Source organism: Thalassophryne amazonica, chromosome 17 (genome assembly GCF_902500255.1).
Source record: "Thalassophryne amazonica chromosome 17, fThaAma1.1, whole genome shotgun sequence".
NCBI lineage: Eukaryota > Metazoa > Chordata > Actinopteri > Batrachoidiformes > Batrachoididae > Thalassophryne > Thalassophryne amazonica.
In genome coordinates, this window is record NC_047119.1 from 74,067,841 (window position 1) to 74,087,051 (window position 19,211).

At 46.7% G+C, this 19,211-nt stretch overlaps 1 protein-coding gene and 1 long non-coding RNA gene across 2 annotated transcripts in view; both read right to left on the bottom strand.

The window, feature by feature from the left end:
- lmbrd2b (LMBR1 domain containing 2b) overlaps window positions 1-19,211 on the bottom strand; it is a 90,818-nt gene that overhangs the window by 7,427 nt on the left and 64,180 nt on the right. The window contains exons 11-16 of the mRNA XM_034192299.1: window positions 18,392-18,525; window positions 18,208-18,313; window positions 18,039-18,136; window positions 17,867-17,970; window positions 17,742-17,788; window positions 12,489-12,591 (exon numbers count right to left, since the gene is read on the bottom strand). Of these exons, the coding sequence (XP_034048190.1) occupies window positions 12,489-12,591; window positions 17,742-17,788; window positions 17,867-17,970; window positions 18,039-18,136; window positions 18,208-18,313; window positions 18,392-18,525 (592 nt within the window). The remainder of the gene's footprint in view (window positions 1-12,488; window positions 12,592-17,741; window positions 17,789-17,866; window positions 17,971-18,038; window positions 18,137-18,207; window positions 18,314-18,391; window positions 18,526-19,211) is intronic.
- On the bottom strand, window positions 1,877-11,004 carry LOC117529502. Its single transcript, XR_004566029.1, has 3 exons — window positions 10,862-11,004; window positions 9,656-9,658; window positions 1,877-1,887 (listed from the first exon to the last, which is right to left on the bottom strand). It is a non-coding gene; the product is annotated as an uncharacterized LOC117529502 (long non-coding RNA).

Sequence of the window (19,211 nt, forward strand, 5' to 3'; positions counted from 1 at the left end):
AAAGCCTCCTGCAGATGCTATTAAAACATACAGTGGCCTGGACATGTGTTGGCTTGAGCAGGGGGACCTTGCTGCCCTGCAGGATTTTAAACCATGACAGTATCATGTGTTACTAATGTAATCTTTGTGACTGTGGTCCCAGCTCTCTTCAGGTCATTGACCAGGTCCTCCTGTGTAGTTCTGAGCTTTGTCCGAATCATCCTTACCCCACAAAGTGAGATCCTGCATGGAATCCCAGACCGAGGAAGATTGACAGTCATCTTGTGTTTCTTCCACTTTCTAATAAATAATCATAACAGTTGTTGTCTTCTACCAAGCTGCTTGCCTGTTGTCCTGTAGTCCATCCCAGCCTTGTGCAGGTCTACAGTTTTGTCCTGGTGTCCTTAGACAGCTCTTTGGTCTTGGCTATGGTGGACAGGTTGGAGTGTGATTGATTGAGTGTGTGAACAGGTGTCTTTTATACAGGTAACAAGTTCAAACAGGTGCAATTAATACAGGTAAAGAGTGCAGAATAAGAGGACTAGTTCTTAAAGAAAAATTAACAGGTCTGTGAGAGACAGAATTCTTGCTGGCTGGTAGGTGGTCAAATACTTATTTTATGCAATAAAATGCAAATTAATTATTTAAAAACCATAAAATGTGATTTTCTGGATTTTTTTTATTCTGTCTCTCACAGATGAAGTGTACCTACGATAAAAATTACAGACCTCTACATTCTTTATAGGTGGGAAAACCTGCAAAACTGACGGGGTCAAATACTTATTTTCCCCACTGTATATATTGTTTTTGATTGATTAATAGAGGGGCTTCACTGAACATGTACAAACTGTATGTAAGACAACAGGATCTTAATAATTAAACAACGGCCAATTATAAAGAACACAAGGCTAATATGTCCAAGGGTATTTTAGCATTGCATTATATTTTAAAGCTAGTGTTGATTGAAGTGAGAGATGCCCTTTAATCCATGGTTCTGCATCCAGACGTTTAGCTGGTCTTCCAGCCCACAGTCCATCCATGCTTTATGGGATGGCGGCGGGATCGGTACTTCAGCCGCCATAAAAGCATTTTGCACGGCTCCAAAACAAAAAGAGAAAGATTCCTATTTGTTCTGTCTATGGGGGTAACTCTGTTGGTGCCCTGCGACTGAGGGTAGTGCATATTATGAAGGGGACAGGGGAACGCCATCTGGAGTCTCGCCTCATGAGAAGTAGAAACCACAGGACAGCACACAGGGTTTCACCTTTGCAGGAGAGCGGCTGGTGCTGTGCTGAGACATCGCCCGCTGCACAGCAGCCCCCAGGTCCAAACCTGAGGTGATTCATGTGGTTGGGCACTTGGAACATCCTTTCACTCAGCAAGGATGACCAGCTTCCACTGCTGTCAAGGGAATTCGGAAAACTCTCCATTGGAGTGGCTGCACTGTTGGAAGTTTGAAGACTTGGGAGTGGCAAGGTCTGTGTGGAAGGGTACACCTACTTTTGGTCTGGTCATTCCTATAAAGCTGATCTTCCTGCTGGGGTGTTAGACACCTCTGGTGCTAGAGGTCCTTGAAGCCAAAGCTCCAGTCAAGTGTGAATATACATATGTTGGTGAGGATTAAGGCTGGGAAACCACTGACAGCGGGAAAACTATTGGAGCTGAGCTCCTCCCGGCGGGGGGAGATGATGTTCTCCTCGCATTATAAATGTGGGGATGGGTATCATCCCTAAAATTGGAAGAAAGGACTTGTTGTCCCAGTCTGGACACCAGAGGGTGATCGTACCGTCAGGGGATTGAACTCCTCTCTGTGCTGGGGAAGGTGCTTGTGAGGGTCAGTTTTTATTGGACTGAGTTCCAGCTACTTGTTGCAGAGCAACCGGGGTGCGGCCTGCTGCTGACCCTGCGCTCACTGTTTGTTTCACTGTTTGTCTGTTAGCGTTATTAAATTTGTTTTAACATATTTTTTTAAGCAGTTCATTGGTTTAATGTGGATGTAACCTGTCAGAACTTCACTGCACTTTGCACTTTGGACCTTATTGTTGCAATGAAAATCACACTGCTGTGGATCATTTTCTGCCTATCAGCGTTTGCACACGGGAGCTGCCTCACAAGCCGGCAAAGCTTCCTTACTTACAACAGAGAGCATCTTTTGTCACTTCGCTCACCTGGTGGGGTTCCTTCAGTTTGTCTACCTGCGGACTGTCAGGAAATCCGACGGCCTCTTAAATGTCTGGGGAAGAGGAAAAAGCGTGGCTCCAGGGGAGGCATGGGGCACTGACTCTGGAGACGCCGCAGCAGATTCCCGCTGCCTGTCATCACTCTGTCTAACGTCCGCTCGGTAAGCAATAAACTCGATGGACTTGTGCTGAGAGCCGAGCATGACAGTGAATTTAGACAGAGTAATCTTGTGTGTTTGACGGAAACATGGCTTAAAGATCATCACGATACACCGAGCCTGTCAGGCTACACCGCTGTCAGAGCGGACAGGGACGCACGCACTGCGCACAAATCCATCAGAGGGGGTCTGTGTTTGTTTGTGGATAACAGCTGGGCCACTCAATACAGCATACGAGAGCAAGTATGCACACCTGACTATGAGATACTGACTGTATCTTTTAGACCCTTTCATCTTCCGCGGGAGTTCGGACAGATCACCGTCATTCTCGTATACGTGTCCGGTCCAGATGACGACGCAGCAGGAGAGAGAATAGCAGAGAGCTGTAATAATGCACTCACCCGCTCTGCTGACCAGCCCGTTTTCATTCTGGGTGACTTTAACTCCTGCAGTCTGTCTGACCACCTGCCCACTCTACAGCAATATGTAGACTGTCCAACACGTCTGCATCGCACGCTTGACCGTTGCTATGGAAACATCCCAGAGGCTTATAAAGCGGTATGCAGACCGCCTCTTGGAAAATCTGACCACAATGTGATTCATCTTTTGCCTAAATACAAAGCTGTGGTCAAAAGAATTAAAACAGTTAATAAGCAGGTACAGGTGTGGTCCGAGGAACGTAAAGAGCAACTCAGAGACTGTTTTGATGAAACAAACTGGGACATTTTCTTTGAATCCTGTCTGGATGGAGATGAACTCACTGACACCATCACATCTTATATTAAGTTCTGTGAGGATAACGTGTCAGAGACTAAAACTGTGAAAATATTCCCAAATAACAAACCCTGGGTGTCCAAACAATTGAAAATTTGTCTCAATGAAAAGAAGGCAGCCTTCTGCTCTGGTAATGTGCAATTAATGCAGGAAAAAAGGAGACAGCTGAGAGGGAATATACGAGGTCTGTCAATAAAGTATAGGTCCTTTTTATTTTTTTCAAAAACTATATGGATTTCATTCATATGTTTTTACGTCAGACATGCTTGAACCCTCGTGCGCATGCGTGAGTTTTTCCACGCCTGTCGGTGACGTCATTCGCCTGTGAGCACTCCTTGTGGGAGGAGTCATACAGCCCCTCGTCGGAATTCCTTTGTCTGAGAAGTTGCTGAGAGACTGGCGCTTTGATCAAAATTTTTTCTAAACCTGTGAGACACATCGAAGTGGACACGGTTCGAAAAATTAAGCTGGTTTTCAGTGAAAATTTTAACGGCTGATGAGAGATTTTGAGGTGATACTGTCGCTTTAAGGACTTCCCACGGTGCGAGACGTCGTGCAGCGCTCTCAGGCACCGTCGTCGGCCTGTTTCAAGCTGAAAACCTCCACATTTCAGGCTCTATTGATCCAGGACATTGTGAGAGAACAGAGAAGTTTCAGAAGAAGTCGGTTTCAGCATTTTATCCAGATATTCCACTGTTAAAGGAGATTTTTTTAATGAAAGACGTGCGGACGGATTGCAGCGTCGGCTCGCAGCCGCCGCGACGCTCCGCCACAGGAAAAACACCTCTGCTGGAAGCCTTAAGGACAAGTTGGAACATGTCCTGCTGTTAAACAATTTCTCATATACTCACTCCACTGAAAGCCATCAAAAGCCGCCTGGATTTTACAAATGGTTATCAACACGGAGGTGTTTTTCCTGTGCCGCCGCACCGCGTCAGCTGCGTCCCGACGCGCGGACCCGTCCGCACGTCTTTCATTAAAAAAATCTCCTTTAACAGTGGAATATCCAGATAAAATGCTGAAACCGACTTCTTCTGAAACTTCTCTGTTCTCTCACGACGTCCTGGATCAATAGAGCCTGAAATGTGGAGGTTTTCAGCTTGAAACAGGCTGACGACGGCACCTGAGAGCGCTGCGCGACGTCTCGCACCGTGGGAAGTCCTTAAAGCGACAGTATCACCTCAAAATCTCTCATCAGCCGTTAAAATTTTCACTGAAAACCAGCTTAATTTTTCGAACCGTGTCCACTTCGATGTGTCTCACAGGTTTAGAAAAAATTTTGATCAAACAACGCGCCAGTCTCTCAGCAACTTTTCAGACAAAGGAATATCGACGAGGGGCTGGATGACTCCTCCCACAAGGAGTGCTCACAGGCGAATGACGTCACCGACAGGCGTGGAAAAACTCACGCATGCGCACGAGGGTTCAAGCATGTCTGACGTAAAAACATGTGAATGAAATCCATATAGTTTTTGAAAAAAATAAAAAGGACCTATACTTTATTGACAGCCCTCGTATTTAAGGCAAAAATTGAGTACAAGAATAAAGTAGAAAGTAAATTTTCAGTGGCAATATAAAACAAGCCTGGGAAGGTCTAAATACACTGATGGGCAAATCCAGTAAGAAATGTGATGCTCTTACAACCATTAATCAATGTTTTGTTGAGTTAAACTGTTTCTTCTGTAGATTTGATAAAGTGGATGATAAACAGGAATGTGATGAGATCTGTAAAAATCTTCCAGCAGGAGCTCCCACAGCCATCACTGAGGATGACGTGGCTAAAAGTCTTTCTAAACTGAAGCCAAACAAAGCCACTGGCCCAGATGGCCTGAAAGCCCGTCTACTCAAAGACTGTGCTCCTCAATTAAAAGGAGTCTTTTCCAGATTGTTTAATTTCCTTCTTGTCACAGGAGTGCCCAAATCTTGGAAATTCTCCATAATAAGGCCTATACCAAAAAAGCCAGGGGCAAGCAAACCTGAAGATTTTCGGCCCATTGTCATAACCTCCATATTATGTAAAACTATGGAGAGAGTTTTAGTTGACGTCCTGACCACCACAGTGGTCAGTGAACTAGACCCTCTGCAGTTTGCCTATAAGAGGGACAGAGGTACTGATGATGCTGGATTGATCTTACTGGACATGATCTCAAAGCAGCTTTCACTTGCTAAAGCATACGCTTATTTTTGTTTTATTCGTGTGTTTGTATGAATGTTTTATGACTGTTTTTTTGTCTTTTTTGTGCTGGTGAGCCAAAGACAATTTTCCACATCGGTGGACAATAAAGAATTATTCTATTCTATTCTATTCTAACAGTCTGGCTCAGTCAACTATGGAGTGTGTTCGAACCCTACAAGATCTCATAGAACACTAGTGCAAGTATCGGCAGCGTTTATGGCAGCCTGCACTGATGTTCAGCATGTGTTTGATTCCGGTGATTGGACGGACCGCTCTCTGGGACATCCTGACAATTTGTGGGATCCCCAAGCAGCCACCGGTAGGGATTAAAGCAAAAGAAATGAATAATAATAATTATATAATAATTATAATATGCTAATACACTCAACAAAAATATAAACGCAACACTTTTGGTTTTGCTCCCATTTTGTATGAGATGAACTCAAAGATCTAAAACTTTTCCCACATACACAATATCACCATTTCCCTCAAATATTGTTCACAAACCAGTCTAAATCTGTGATAGTGAGCACTTCTCCTTTGCTGAGATAATCCATCCCACCTCACAGGTGTGCCATATCAAGATGCTGATTAGACACCATGATTAGTGCACAGGTGTGCCTTAGACTGCCCACAATAAAAGGCCACTCTGAAAGGTGCAGTTTTATCACACAGCACAATGCTACAGATGTTGCAAGATTTGAGGGAGCGTGCAGTTGGCATGCTGACAGCAGGAATGTCAACCAGAGCTGTTGCTCGTGTATTGAATGTTCATTTCTCTACCATAAGCCGTCTCCAAAGGCGTTTCAGACAATTTGGCAGTACATCCAACCAGCCTCACAACCGCAGACCACGTGTAACCACACCAGCCCAGGACCTCCACATCCAGCATGTTCACCTCCAAGATCGTCTGAGACCAGCCACTCGGACAGCTGCTGAAACAATCGGTTTGCATAACCAAAGAATTTCTGCACAAACTGTCAGAAACCGTCTCAGGGAAGCTCATCTTCATGCTCGTCATCCTCATCGTGGTCTCGACCTGACTCCAGTTCGTCGTCGTAACCGACTTGAGTGGGCAAATGCTCACATTCGCTGGCATTGGGCACGCTGGAGAGGTGTTCTCTTCACGGATGAATCCCGGTTCACACTGTCCAGGGCAGATGGCAGACAGCATGTGTGGCGTCGTGTGGGTGAGCGGTTTTCTGATGTCAATGTTGTGGATCGAGTGGCTCATGGTGGCAGTGGGGTTATGGTATGGGCAGGCATCTGTTATGGACGAAGAACACAGGTGCATTTTATTGATGGCATTTTGAATGCACAGAGATACCGTGACGAGATCCTGAGGCCCATTGTTGTGCCAACATCCAAGAACATCACCTCATGTTGCAGCAGGATAATGCACGGCCCCATGTTGCAAGGATCTGTACACAATTCTTGAAAGCTGAAAATGTCCCGGATCTTGCATGGCCGGCATACTCACCGGACATGTCACCCATTGAGCATGTTTGGGATGCTCTGGACTGGCGTATACGACAGCGTGTACCAGTTCCTGCCAATATCCAGCAACTTCGCACAGCCACTGAAGAGGAGTGGACCAACATTCCACAGGCCACAATTAACAACCTGATCAACTCTATGCGAAGGAGATGTGTTGCACTGCATGAGGCAAATGATGGTCACACCAGATACTGACTGGTATCCCCCCCAATAAAACAAAACTGCACCTTTCAGAGTGGCCTTTTATTGTGGGCAGTCTAAGGCACACCTGTGCACTAATCATGGTGTCTAATCAGCATCTTGGTATGGCACACCTGTGAGGTGGGATGGATTATCTCAGCAAAGGAGAAGTGCTCACTATCACAGATTTAGACTGGTTTGTGAACAATATTTGAGGGAAATGGTGATATTGTGTATGTGGAAAAAGTTTTAGATCTGAGTTCATCTCATACAAAATGGGAGCAAAACCAAAAGTGTTGCGTTTATTTTTTTGTTGAGTGTAAAATAATAAACCTGCGTGAAACTATGTCCCCCCCATTCAAAACGCTAAAATGGCACTGTTGTTCATTTGTGCTATTAAAATAATTCACTTAACTATTAGCCTACAGCCTACTTTTCAGACCTCTGTGCGCCGCCTGCCCGCATCGTGGGTTAAGCGGTCGACACGTGACGGTCACCGCTGGAGGGATTGCCTGCAGCCTCCGATGGGCTCCACCCCCCTGCTGCTCTGCCCTCCCGAGAGCGCGAAGAGTAAAAAACCAACACCTTTCGACTACGACTGCAGATCAGACGAGACCATCATTCTTCCACTTATCCTACGCCGGGTCGCAGGGGCAGCAGCTCAAGCAAAGCCGCCCAGACCTCCCGATCCACACACACCTCCCCCAGCTCCTCCGGGGGAACCCTAGGCCTTCCCAAGGCAGCTGAGAGACGTAGTCCCTCCGCATGATCTGGGTCTTCCCCGGGGCCCGATGGGACATGCCCAGAACACCTCTCCAGCGAGGCGTCCAGGGGGGCATCTGGAAAAGATGCCCAAGTCATCTCAGCTGGCTCCTCCTCGACGTAGAGGAGCAGCGACTCGACTCCGAGCTCCTCCTGAGTGACAGAGTTCCTCACCCTATCTCTACGGGAGCGCCCAGCCACCCTGCGGAAGAAACTCATCTCGGCCGCTTGTACTCGCGATCTCGTTCTTTCGGTCATGAGCCAAATCTCATGACCATAGGTGAGGGTCAGAACGTAGATCAATTGGTAAATCAAGAGCTTTGCCCCCCTGCTCAGCTCTCTCTTCACCACGACGGTCCGATACAGCGATCGAATCACTGCAGACACTGCACCGATCCGTCGATCCATCTCACACTCCATCCATCCTCACTCATGGACAAGACCCTGAGATACTTAAACTCCTCCACCTGAGGCAAGGACACCCCACCGACCTGAAGATGGCAAGGCACCTTTTTCCAGTCGAGAACCATGGCCTCGGATTTGGAGGTGCTGATCTTTATCCCGGATGCTTCACACTCGGCTGCAAACCGCCCCAGTGCACGTTGAAGGTTCTGGTTTGACAAAGCCAACAGGACCACATCATCCGCAAACAGCAGAGATGAGATTCTGTGGTTCCCAAGCCAGACCCCCTCTACACCCTGGGTGTGCCTAGAAATTCTGTCCATAAAGGTAATGAACAGAACCGGTGACAAAGGACAGCGCTGGCGGAGGCTAACGTGCACTGGAAATAGGTTTGACTTACTACCGGCAATGCGAACCAAGCTCATGCTGCGGTCGTACAGGGACTGGATAGCCCTTAGCAAAGGATCTCGGACCCCGTACCCCTGGAGCACCCCCCACAGGGCACCTCGAGGGACACGGTCAAACGCCTTCTCCAAATCCACAAAGCACATGTGGACTGGTTGGGTGAACTCCCATGAACCCTCGAGCACCCAATGGAGGGTGTAGAGCTGGTCCAGTGTGCGGCGACCAGGACGAAAACCACACTGCTCCTCCTGAATCCGAGGTTTGACTATCGGTCAGATTCTCCTCTCCAGCACCCTGGAATAGACCTTACCAGGAAGGCTGAGGAGTGTGATCCCCCTGTAGTTGGAACACACCCTCCGGTCCCCCTTCTTAAACAGAGGGACCACCATCAAGGTCTGCCAATCCAGGGGTACTGTCCCCGACCGCCACGCAATGTTGCAGAGACGTGTCAACCAGGACAGTCCCACAACATCCAGAGACTTAAGGTACTCAGGACGGATTTCGTCCACCCCAGGAGCCTTGCAACCAAGGAGCTTTCTGACCACCTCGGTGACTTCGGCCTGGGTGATGGACGAGTCCACCGTTCCTTCCATCGCCCAACAACGTCCCCAGTCAGGGTCAACAGCTCCCCACCCACACTATAGACAGTGCTGGCGGAGAACTGCTTCCACCTCCTGAGGCGGCGGACGGTTTGCCAGAATTTCTTCGAGGCCGACCGATAATCCTCCTCCATGGCCTCTCCGAACTCCTCCCAGACCCGAGTTTTTGCCTCTGCGACCGCACAAGCTGCAGCACGCTTGGCCTGCTGGTACCTGTCAGCTGCCTCCGGGGTCTCACCTGCCAACAAAGACAAGTAGGACTCCTTCTTCAGCTTGAGGGCATCCCTTACTTCCGGCGTCCACCACTGGGTTCGGGGATAGCTCCCGCGACAGCCTCCAGAGATCTTGCGACCACAGCTGCAGGCAGCCACATCGACAATGGAGGTGGAGAACATGGTCCACTCGGATTCCATGTCTCCAACCTCCCTTCGGGATCTGGGAGAAGCTCTCCCGGAGGTGGGAGTTGAAGACCTCGCTGACAGACGGTTCCGCCAGTCGTTCCCAGCAGACCCTCACGATACATTTGGGCCTGCCAGGTCTGACCGGCTTCCTACCCTCCCAGCGGATCCAACATGTGGCCAAAGGTCAGATGATACGACTACAAAGTCGATCATCGACCTCCGGCTCAGGGTGTCCTGGTGCCACGTGCACTTATGGACACCCCTGTGCTCAAATATGGTGCTCATGATGGACAAACAGCTGAACACCACTCGGGTTCAGATCAGGGAGGCCATGCTTCCCAATCACGCCCCTCCAGGTCTCACTGTCGCCGCCCACGTGGGTGTTGAAGTCCCCCAAGAGAACAATGGAGTCCCCGGTCAGAGCACTATCTAGTACCCCTCCCTGAGACTCCAAGAAGGTTGGGTACTCTGCACTGCTGCTCGGCCCATAGGCCGAGACAACAGTGAGAGACCTGTCCCCAACCCGAAGGCGTAGGGACATGACCCTCTCGTTCACTGGGGTGAACTCCAACACATGGCGACTGAGCTGGGGAGCAATAAGCAATGCTACCCCAGCTCGCTGCGTCTCCCCGTGAGCAACGCCAGAAAAGTGAAGCATCCAGCCCCTCTCCAGGAGTTGGGTACCAGAGCCCAAGCTGTGTGTGGAGGTGAGCCTGACTATCTCTATTTGGTACCTCTCAACCTCCCGCACAAGCTCAGGCTCCTCCCCCCCCAGTGAGGTGACGTTCCACGTCCCAACAGCCAGAGGCTGTGAGCGCGGACTGGGCCGCCGGGCCACCCGCCCTCGACTGCCACCCAGTCCTCTCTGCACCCGACCCCCATGGCCCCCTCTGCAGGTGGTGAACCCACAGGAGGGCGGGCCCACATCGCTCTTTGGAGCTGAACCCGGCCGGGCCCCGTGGGCTAAGGCCCGACCACCAGGCACTTGCGCGTGAGCCCCAATCCCAGGCCTGGCTCCAGGGTGGGGCCCCGTCTCCGCCATACTGGGCGACGTCTCAGTCCTTGATTTCGTGTCGGTCATGGGAGCTTTTGAACTGCCCTTAGTCTGGCCCGTCACCTAGGACCTGTTTGCCATGGGAGACCCTACCAGGGGCACGAATCCCCCGACAACGTAGCTCCTAGGATCATCTGGGAACGCAAACTCCCCCACCACGATAAGGTGGCAGTTCGAGGGGGAGATCAGATGAGACCACCTGCTGAATTTAAGCACATTACTCATTAGACAGAGTTTACCAGTATCTGCATTACTAACCAACCCAACTCAGAGAAAACCTGACGCTGGCACAACGGGGGCCGTTACCGGCCTCACACCGTCCACAGGCTGAGCCTCGATCAGAAGGACTCAGGCCCCCCAGCAGCGGTCTTCTATACCCCACATTTCCCGCGCCAGCCTGTCAGATGGGGATTCAGTGCTGGGCTCTTCCCTCTTTGCTCGCCACTACTGAAGGAACCCTCAGTCAGTCAGGGGGAATTGGCAGGCTGACGTCATGTAGTCCTGAAGGAATCCTGGGAGTCCTTCAGGACTGCTGTTTGTTTGTATGTTTCCTCCCCTGGGAAATTTTTTTGAAAATGAGGTACTAAATGGCGCATTATCATCACAATTTGAGGGATGAATAGAACAAACAAAATCCATTTTTGCTCACAAATATGTATGCATTTGACATATTTTAGGCAAAGTGAGGGTCGAGTTAGCAGAAAAAAAAATTATACTCATTTCATACGACAACTTTCTATCATGACACAGAAGTCAAACCACAGCGACGACACGATGATAGAAAATATGAAACTGACTGAACAATATTCAATTCAACTTATATGAACTGATATTCAACAGCAGAATAAGCTTGTCCTTCACAGATTCCAAACAATGAGGTTCTAGATGATGTAAAATAATCTGTTTATAAAACTGCTGCTTCATCGTGTATCAGTGATTCGACTGAACCAATACAACACCTGAACCAAGACTTGGAATTTAACCGTTTGATGTTTGCCATCAATTGGGGCAAAACACATTAACTGAGCTGAGCATGAAAAGTGTCAGTGAATTTAAAAAAAAATAAATAAATAAAAAAGAAAACCGAGAGAGATGAGGACATGTACGTATGGTGCGTTTCTCTGTTCATGACTCAGCATGCAGGTACCGCAGTACTGAGGACCACAGTGACTGCAGAAAGTGCCCACATGTCTGCCTGGGTGGTTGGCATCCAGGACCCAAGGTGGTTCTGACGTGGTGAGACACAGCACCCATGCTCCCAGACTTGGTCTGACCCTGGGCTTTCTAGTATTTGTTTGGAAAGTGGATTCTAAGTAGTGCTATAGAGTACAGTACAGCATAGTACAGTATAGTAGCACCAAAGTATAGTAGAGTACCAAAAGCTGGCAATAGCCAATGCCTTGACATAATATCTCTGCTGTCATTTCAATGTCATTAAAGCTCCGTTCTCACTTTCCCACGTGCATCCCAGAAGGTGTCGGACTGCTGGCGCAACAAACTGACCTGTGGAAATCACGGATTCCTACACATCTGATGTAGGCAGCAGCTTGATGAATGTGCTGGACGTGTACCATGTGACGTGTGAGTAAAACCACCTCAGCCTGGCTGTTGTGGAACTGTAGCACCATCTTGGCACTGATGGAAAACATCCCAGTGAAGTCACAGTGTTTACGAAGTCACAGAAACATACCAGAATCTTAAAGTCGGCAACAGAAAAAAAAAAGAGGTTTTCCAACATTTTTACAATCCTGCCACGGTTTAAACACGACCACGGCGCACCGAGGGGATACTGGCTCCACAGACACCCTCCTGGACCCCATCAGGCTTTCAGAGGTAAAGAGGAGGACTTCTTCTTCTGGGACGTGAGACCACGGCTTCAGAGACACACACACAGACGCACGCACACACGCTGATGACTCACGTCTGTTGGTGCTGTCCGAGTAGTTTGTCTCCTTCATTTCATGGGCGTTCCTGTTGAACGCGGTGTAATCCTCCCTCGCTTTGCCATAGCGCTCCTTCCACTCCTGCAAAAGAAGACAGTGGCTGCAGACTGGTACTGTACAGAGCCACTCCGACACCAACACAATCTGGATCAGACACTGGGGGGCGCCGTGTGGGACGCCTCACATCTGCACGCATTAAAGGTGGTTTCTTTTTTCTTGAAAGAACTCATAAGGAGTAAAACGTCAGCATGATGCAAACTGATGCCAGAGATCAGCATTATTTTGGGGGGGATTTTTATGCTGGAGGAATCATCACCATGTGGGTCAGAACAGAAGAATAGAAACGTGATGATGGAATCCATACATTTAGGTGGAATGTGATTTATTTAATCCACATCTTAAGGAGGATAGAAAGAACAAGGATCAGTACTGAGTGCAGGTTACGCTCCTTATTCTGCATTCACACGTTGACTGTAAGCAGCAGGTGGTAAATCGGATACTGTTTTGGCTTCAATGAGGAGGAAAAATAGACAGCACGCAATTGATTTAAGCACAGAGTCACCTGGTTGTAATCAGGAAAACGTGAATCATTTGTGATATTACAGAGAGGAATTAATCTATAACCTGATGAACAATTTTTAAAGTGCCATCAGAGCCAGGAGTTCCTGTTTTAAATACAACATTGTGCCAAACATTAAAACTCTGTTATATCTTTTGATGAAGTAAGTTACTGTCCGTGTTGCTAGCACTGAAAAATGGTGGTGTGTCACGTTATCACCTACAGTCTGCTGCTGCAGATGACAAGAAACCTGCTATGATGGTTCTTCTGATGCCAACATGAATTTGACATAAATGCAGACAATATCAAGCTGCACAGAGCGCACCCTGAGAAAGAAGAGAAGATGGAACTAACATATCTGGAAATTATTATTTGTGGGAATTCTGTTTTGTCACTTGTTAAGCGCCTTGGGGCAACTGTTTGTTGTGATTTGGCGCTATATAAATAAAATTGATTGATTGATTGACTTGCTGACCCACCCCACCCACAATATTTTGACCATGCTTAGGTGCACCTGTCCATCTGACAGCGCAACCTGAGGGAGCAAACAGAAGCCTCCTGATTCTCCTCTGCAACATAAATCTATAGAATAAATCCAACAAAAAGCAGGCTGTGGTCAGTTTTCAGATTTTAGTTCATGGAAAAGTGCGGCGATAACCATGTGGGTTTTATGGAAACTAGTGATCACTGCACGGGTTTTACAGAAAAGTTCAGTAACAACCATGGAAGCATAGACTGTATGAAGTAATGCTGTGCATATGGACGACTCACATGACAAGTGCTTGTGTCATGCAACTCGTCTGGACTCTGGCGTCGTCAGAAATAACTGGAGGACACGAATTTTGCCTGCTATTTTAATAACTGGCCCAATTTCCTCATTTCTGTAATCGTGATTCAAACTGGGGCCAAAGACATACAACAGGAGACCGACTGTAATGCCAGCAGGCAGACAACGGCCTGACTTTGTCGTCACTTCCTGTCAGGGCAGGAAGCACCTCTCAGACCTTTAGATGAGATCAATCAATCAATCAATCAATTTTTTTTTATACAGCGCCAAATCACAACAAACAGTTGCCCCAAGGCGCCTTATATTGTAAGGCAAGGCCATACAATAATTATGTAAAACCCCAACGGTCAAAACGACCCCCTGTGAGCAAGCACTTGACTACAGTGGGAAGGAAAAACTCCCTTTTAACAGGAAGAAACCTCCAGCAGAACCAGGCTCAGGGAGGGGCAGTCTTCTGCTGGGACTGGATGGGGCTGAGGGAGAGAACCAGGAAAAAGACATGCTGTGGAGGGGAGCAGAGATCGATCACTAATGATTAAATGCAGAGTGGTGCATACAGAGCAAAAGAGAAAGAAACAGTGCATCGTGGGAACCCCCCAGCAGTCTAAGTCTATAGCAGCATAACTAAGGGATGGTTCAGGGTCACCTGATCCAGCCCTAACTATAAGCTTTAGCAAAAAGGAAAGTTTTAAGCCTAATCTTAAAAGTAGAGAGGGTGTCTGTCTCCCTGATCTGAATTGGGAGCTGGTTCCACAGGAGAGGAGCCTGAAAGCTGAAGGCTCTGCCTCCCATTCTACTCTTACAAACCCTAGGAACTACAAGTAAGCCTGCAGTCTGAGAGCGAAGTGCTCTATTGGGGTGATATGGTACTACGAGGTCCCTAAGATAAGATGGGACCTGATTATTCAAAACCTTATCAATCAATCAATCAATCAATTTTATTTATATAGCGCCAAATCACAACAAACAGTTGCCCCAAGGCGCTTTATATTGCAAAGCAAGGCCATACAATAATTATGTAAAACCCCAACGTTCAAAACGACCCCCTGTGAGCAAGCACTTGGCTACAGTGGGAAGGAAAAACTCCCTTTTAACAGGAAGAAACCTCCAGCAGAACCAGGCTCAGGGAGGGGCAGTCTTCTGCTGGGACTGGTTGGGGCTGAGGGAGAGAACCAGGAAAAAGACATGCTGTGGAGGGGAGCAGAGATCGATCACTAATGATTAAATGCAGAGTGGTGCATACAGAGCAAAAAGAGAAAGAAACAGTGCATCATGGGAACCCCCCAGCAGTCTACGTCTATAGCAGCATAACTAAGGGATGGTTCAGGGTCACCTGATCCAGCCCTAACTATAAGCTTAGGGCGCTGCGGTGCGCTGCGGTGGTTTGAATCATATTTGTCTAATAGATTACAATTTGTTCATGTAAATGGGGAATCTTCTTCACAGACTAAAGTTAATTATGGAGTTCCACAAGGTTCTGTGTTAGGACCAATTTTATTCACTTTATACATGCTTCCCTTAGGCAGTATTATTAGACGGTATTGCTTAAATTTTCATTGTTACGCAGATGATACCCAGCTTTATCTATCCATGAAGCCAGAGGACACACACCAATTAGCTAAACTGCAGGATTGTCTTACAGACATAAAGACATGGATGACCTCTAATTTCCTGCTTTTAAACTCAGATAAAACTGAAGTTATTGTACTTGGCCCCACAAATCTTAGAAACATGGTGTCTAACCAGATCCTTACTCTGGATGGCATTACCCTGACCTCTAGTAATACTGTGAGAAAACCTTGTAAGTAAGAAGAAGAATTTTAAATTCTATTCTAGAGTTAACAGGAAGCCAATGAAGAGAGGCCAATATGGGTGAGATATGCTCTCTCCTTCTAGTCCCCGTTAGCACTCTAGCTGCAGCATTTTGAATTAACTGAAGGCTTTTTAGGGAACTTTTAGGACAACCTGATAATAATGAATTACAATAGTCCAGCCTAGAGGAAATAAATGCATGAATTAGTTTTTCAGCATCACTCTGAGACAAGACCTTTCTAATTTTAGAGATATTGCGTAAATGCAAAAGCAGTCCTACATATTTGTTTAATATGCGCTTTGAATGACATATCCTGATCAAAAATGACTCCAAGATTTCTCACAGTATTACTAGAGGTCAGGGTAATGCCATCCAGAGTAAGGATCTGATTAGACACCATGTTTCTAAGATTTGTGGGGCCAAGTACAATAACTTCAGTTTTATCTGAGTTTAAAAGCAGGAAATTAGAGGTCATCCATGTCTTTATGTCTGTAAGACAATCCTGCAGTTTAGCTAATTGGTGTGTGTCCTCTGGCTTCATGGATAGATAAAGCTGGGTATCATCTGCGTAACAATGAAAATTTAAACAATACCGTCTAATAATACTGCCTAAGGGAAGCATGTATAAAGTGAATAAAATTGGTCCTAGCACAGAACCTTGTGGAACTCCATAATTAACTTTAGTATGTGAAGAAGATTCCCCATTTACATGAACAAATTGTAATCTATTAGACAAATATGATTCAAATCACCGCAGCGCAGTGCCTTTAATACCTATGGCATGCTCTAATCTCTGTAATAAAATTTTATGGTCAACAGTATCAAAAGCAGCACTGAGGTCTAACAGAACAAGCACAGAGATGAGTCCACTGTCCGAGGCCATAAGAAGATCATTTGTAACCTTCACTAATGCTGTTTCTGTACTATGATGAATTCTAAAACCTGACTGAAACTCTTCAAATAGACCATTCCTCTGCAGATGATCAGTTAGCTGTTTTACAACTACCATTTCAAGAATTTTTGAGAGAAAAGGAAGGTTGGAGATTGGCCTATAATTAGCTAAGATAGCTGGGTCAAGTGATGGCTTTTTAAGTAATGGTTTAATTACTGCCACCTTAAAAGCCTGTGGTACATAGCCAACTAACAAAGATAGATTGATCATATTTAAGATCGAAGCATTAAATAATGGTAGGGCTTCCTTGAGCAGCCTGGTAGGAATGGGGTCTAATAAACATGTTGATGGTTTGGATGAAGTAACTAATGAAAATAACTCAGACAGAACAATCGGAGAGAAAGAGTCTAACCAAATACCGGCATCACTGAACGCAGCCAAAGATAACGATACATCTTTGGGATGGTTATGAGTAATTTTTTCTCTAATAGTTAAAATTTTGTTAGCAAAGAAAGTCATGAAGTCATTACTAGTTAAAGTTAATGGAATACTCAGCTCAATAGAGCTCTGACTCTTTGTCAGCCTGGCTACAGTGCTGAAAAGAAACCTGGGGTTGTTCTTATTTTCTTCAATTAGTGATGAGTAGAAAGATGTCCTAGCTTTACGGAGGGCTTTTTTATAGAGCAACAGACTCTTTCTCCAGGCTAAGTGAAGATCTTCTAAATTAGTGAGACACCATTTCCTCTCCAACTTACGGGTTATCTGCTTTAAGCTACGAGTTTGTGAGTTATACCACGGAGTCAGGCACTTCTGATTTAAAGCTCTCTTTTTCAGAGGAGTTACAGCATCCAAAGTTGTCTTCAATGAGGATGTAAAACTATTGACGAGATACTCTATCTCACTCACAGAGTTTAGGTAGCTACTCTGCACTGTGTTGGTATATGGCATTAGAGAACATAAAGAAGGAATCATATCCTTAAACCTAGTTACAGCGCTTTCTGAAAGACTTCTAGTGTAATGAAACTTATTCCCCACTGCTGGGTAGTCCATCAGAGTAAATGTAAATGTTATTAAGAAATTATCAGACAGAAGGGAGTTTATACAAACAATGAAACAACAAAATCAAATGCAGTTTTCTTTTTCTGATTTGGTGGCGAGTATAAAAAATGAATCCACTCACTCTTCGTCTGTTCTCGCTGTCTTCGATCCTTTGCCTCTTTCTTTTCTCTGTGAAAACCACATCCGTCCGTCAGTGGGATTCCACACGACACAGCTGCTACAGACGTGCGAGGGCCGAGCACTTACCGCGCCGGATCAGCTCCTTGCCCTCATCGATAAGGTCAGAGGTCATTTCACTGTCGCCCATGAACTGCTGGAAGCCCAGCAGGTTGAGACAGCGGGTGCCCAAGCTGAGGAGAGAGCCGGTTAGAGGGAGGTGTCAGAGCGCGGAGAACCACTGCGGGTCTGAAAGTCTCACCTGAAGTAGGTGGCGATGCACAGGAGGACAATCAGCATGGGGTAGTAGATATAAAACCCATCAGCGATGAACGAAAGAACACGCATCGACCCCATGATCTGCGGGACAAAGACAGAGGTCAGTTAGGTTTTCAAGCCGTTGCGTTAGTTTGCTGTTCGCGGTCATTTACCGAGGTGTACGCCGTCTGCTCCTTCTGCAGGTGGGAGATTGTGGAGTCCATATGGATCAAACCAAGGAAGTTGAGACACAGCGGAGGTGTTAAACGACAGAACAACCTGGAGGTGGAAAAAGAAGGGCAGAAGGTTGGTGTGTTGATGGTGCTGACAGCGGAAATGACACTTTTTGTCACTCACATGCCGCTGAACTGGAGGCTATAAGCGTCGGTTTGGTGGTGGGACGCAAAGTAGTAGTAGTTGAAAACCCGAATACGAAACACCGTGGAGTAAACACAGGTACACAGGTAGAAGATCGTGATGAAGCACGCCATCTGGTGGACAGAGTGATAACACCACAAATTAGACACTTCACCTCAATTCAATGTACTTCTATAAAGGTGCTTCACAGGAGTAGAGTCTAACCCCGCCCCCCCAGAGCAAGACCGCTGGTAACAGGGTCACGACAAACTACCTCAGGAGATTTGACCACAGGAGGAAACCTCAAACAGACCGGACTCCATGGGGTGACCATTTGCTTTGACCAAACTACCAACATCAAAGTCACAAATGAAAGTCATTAGAGGGCTGACACAGAGCGGCATGCTCTGCACACCACAATGTCTGGAAGTATGTACGACTTCATCCCATGGCAATTTGACCAAACCAGGCTGAAAGCTTAAAGGTCTTGAGACTATGGTAGCTGTTCGTGGACAAACACCACATACACATCAGTAAGACAACAGTTATTTAGGAGTGACAGAAAGAGATCTGTAACGCTGCAGGAAACCGTAACACCATCAGCTCGCCACTGAAGTCATGAATAAATGAGCAGTGATCGACCGATACGGGTTTTTCAATGGTCGATGCCGATACCAATATTTCAACAGCAGGGCAGCTGTTGGTTGATATTAAAAGCTGATAACATGCAAAACTACTGAATGTATAGTGCATCCGGAAGTATTTACAGTGCTTCAGTCCACATTTTATGTTACAGCTTTATTCCATAATGAATGAAATT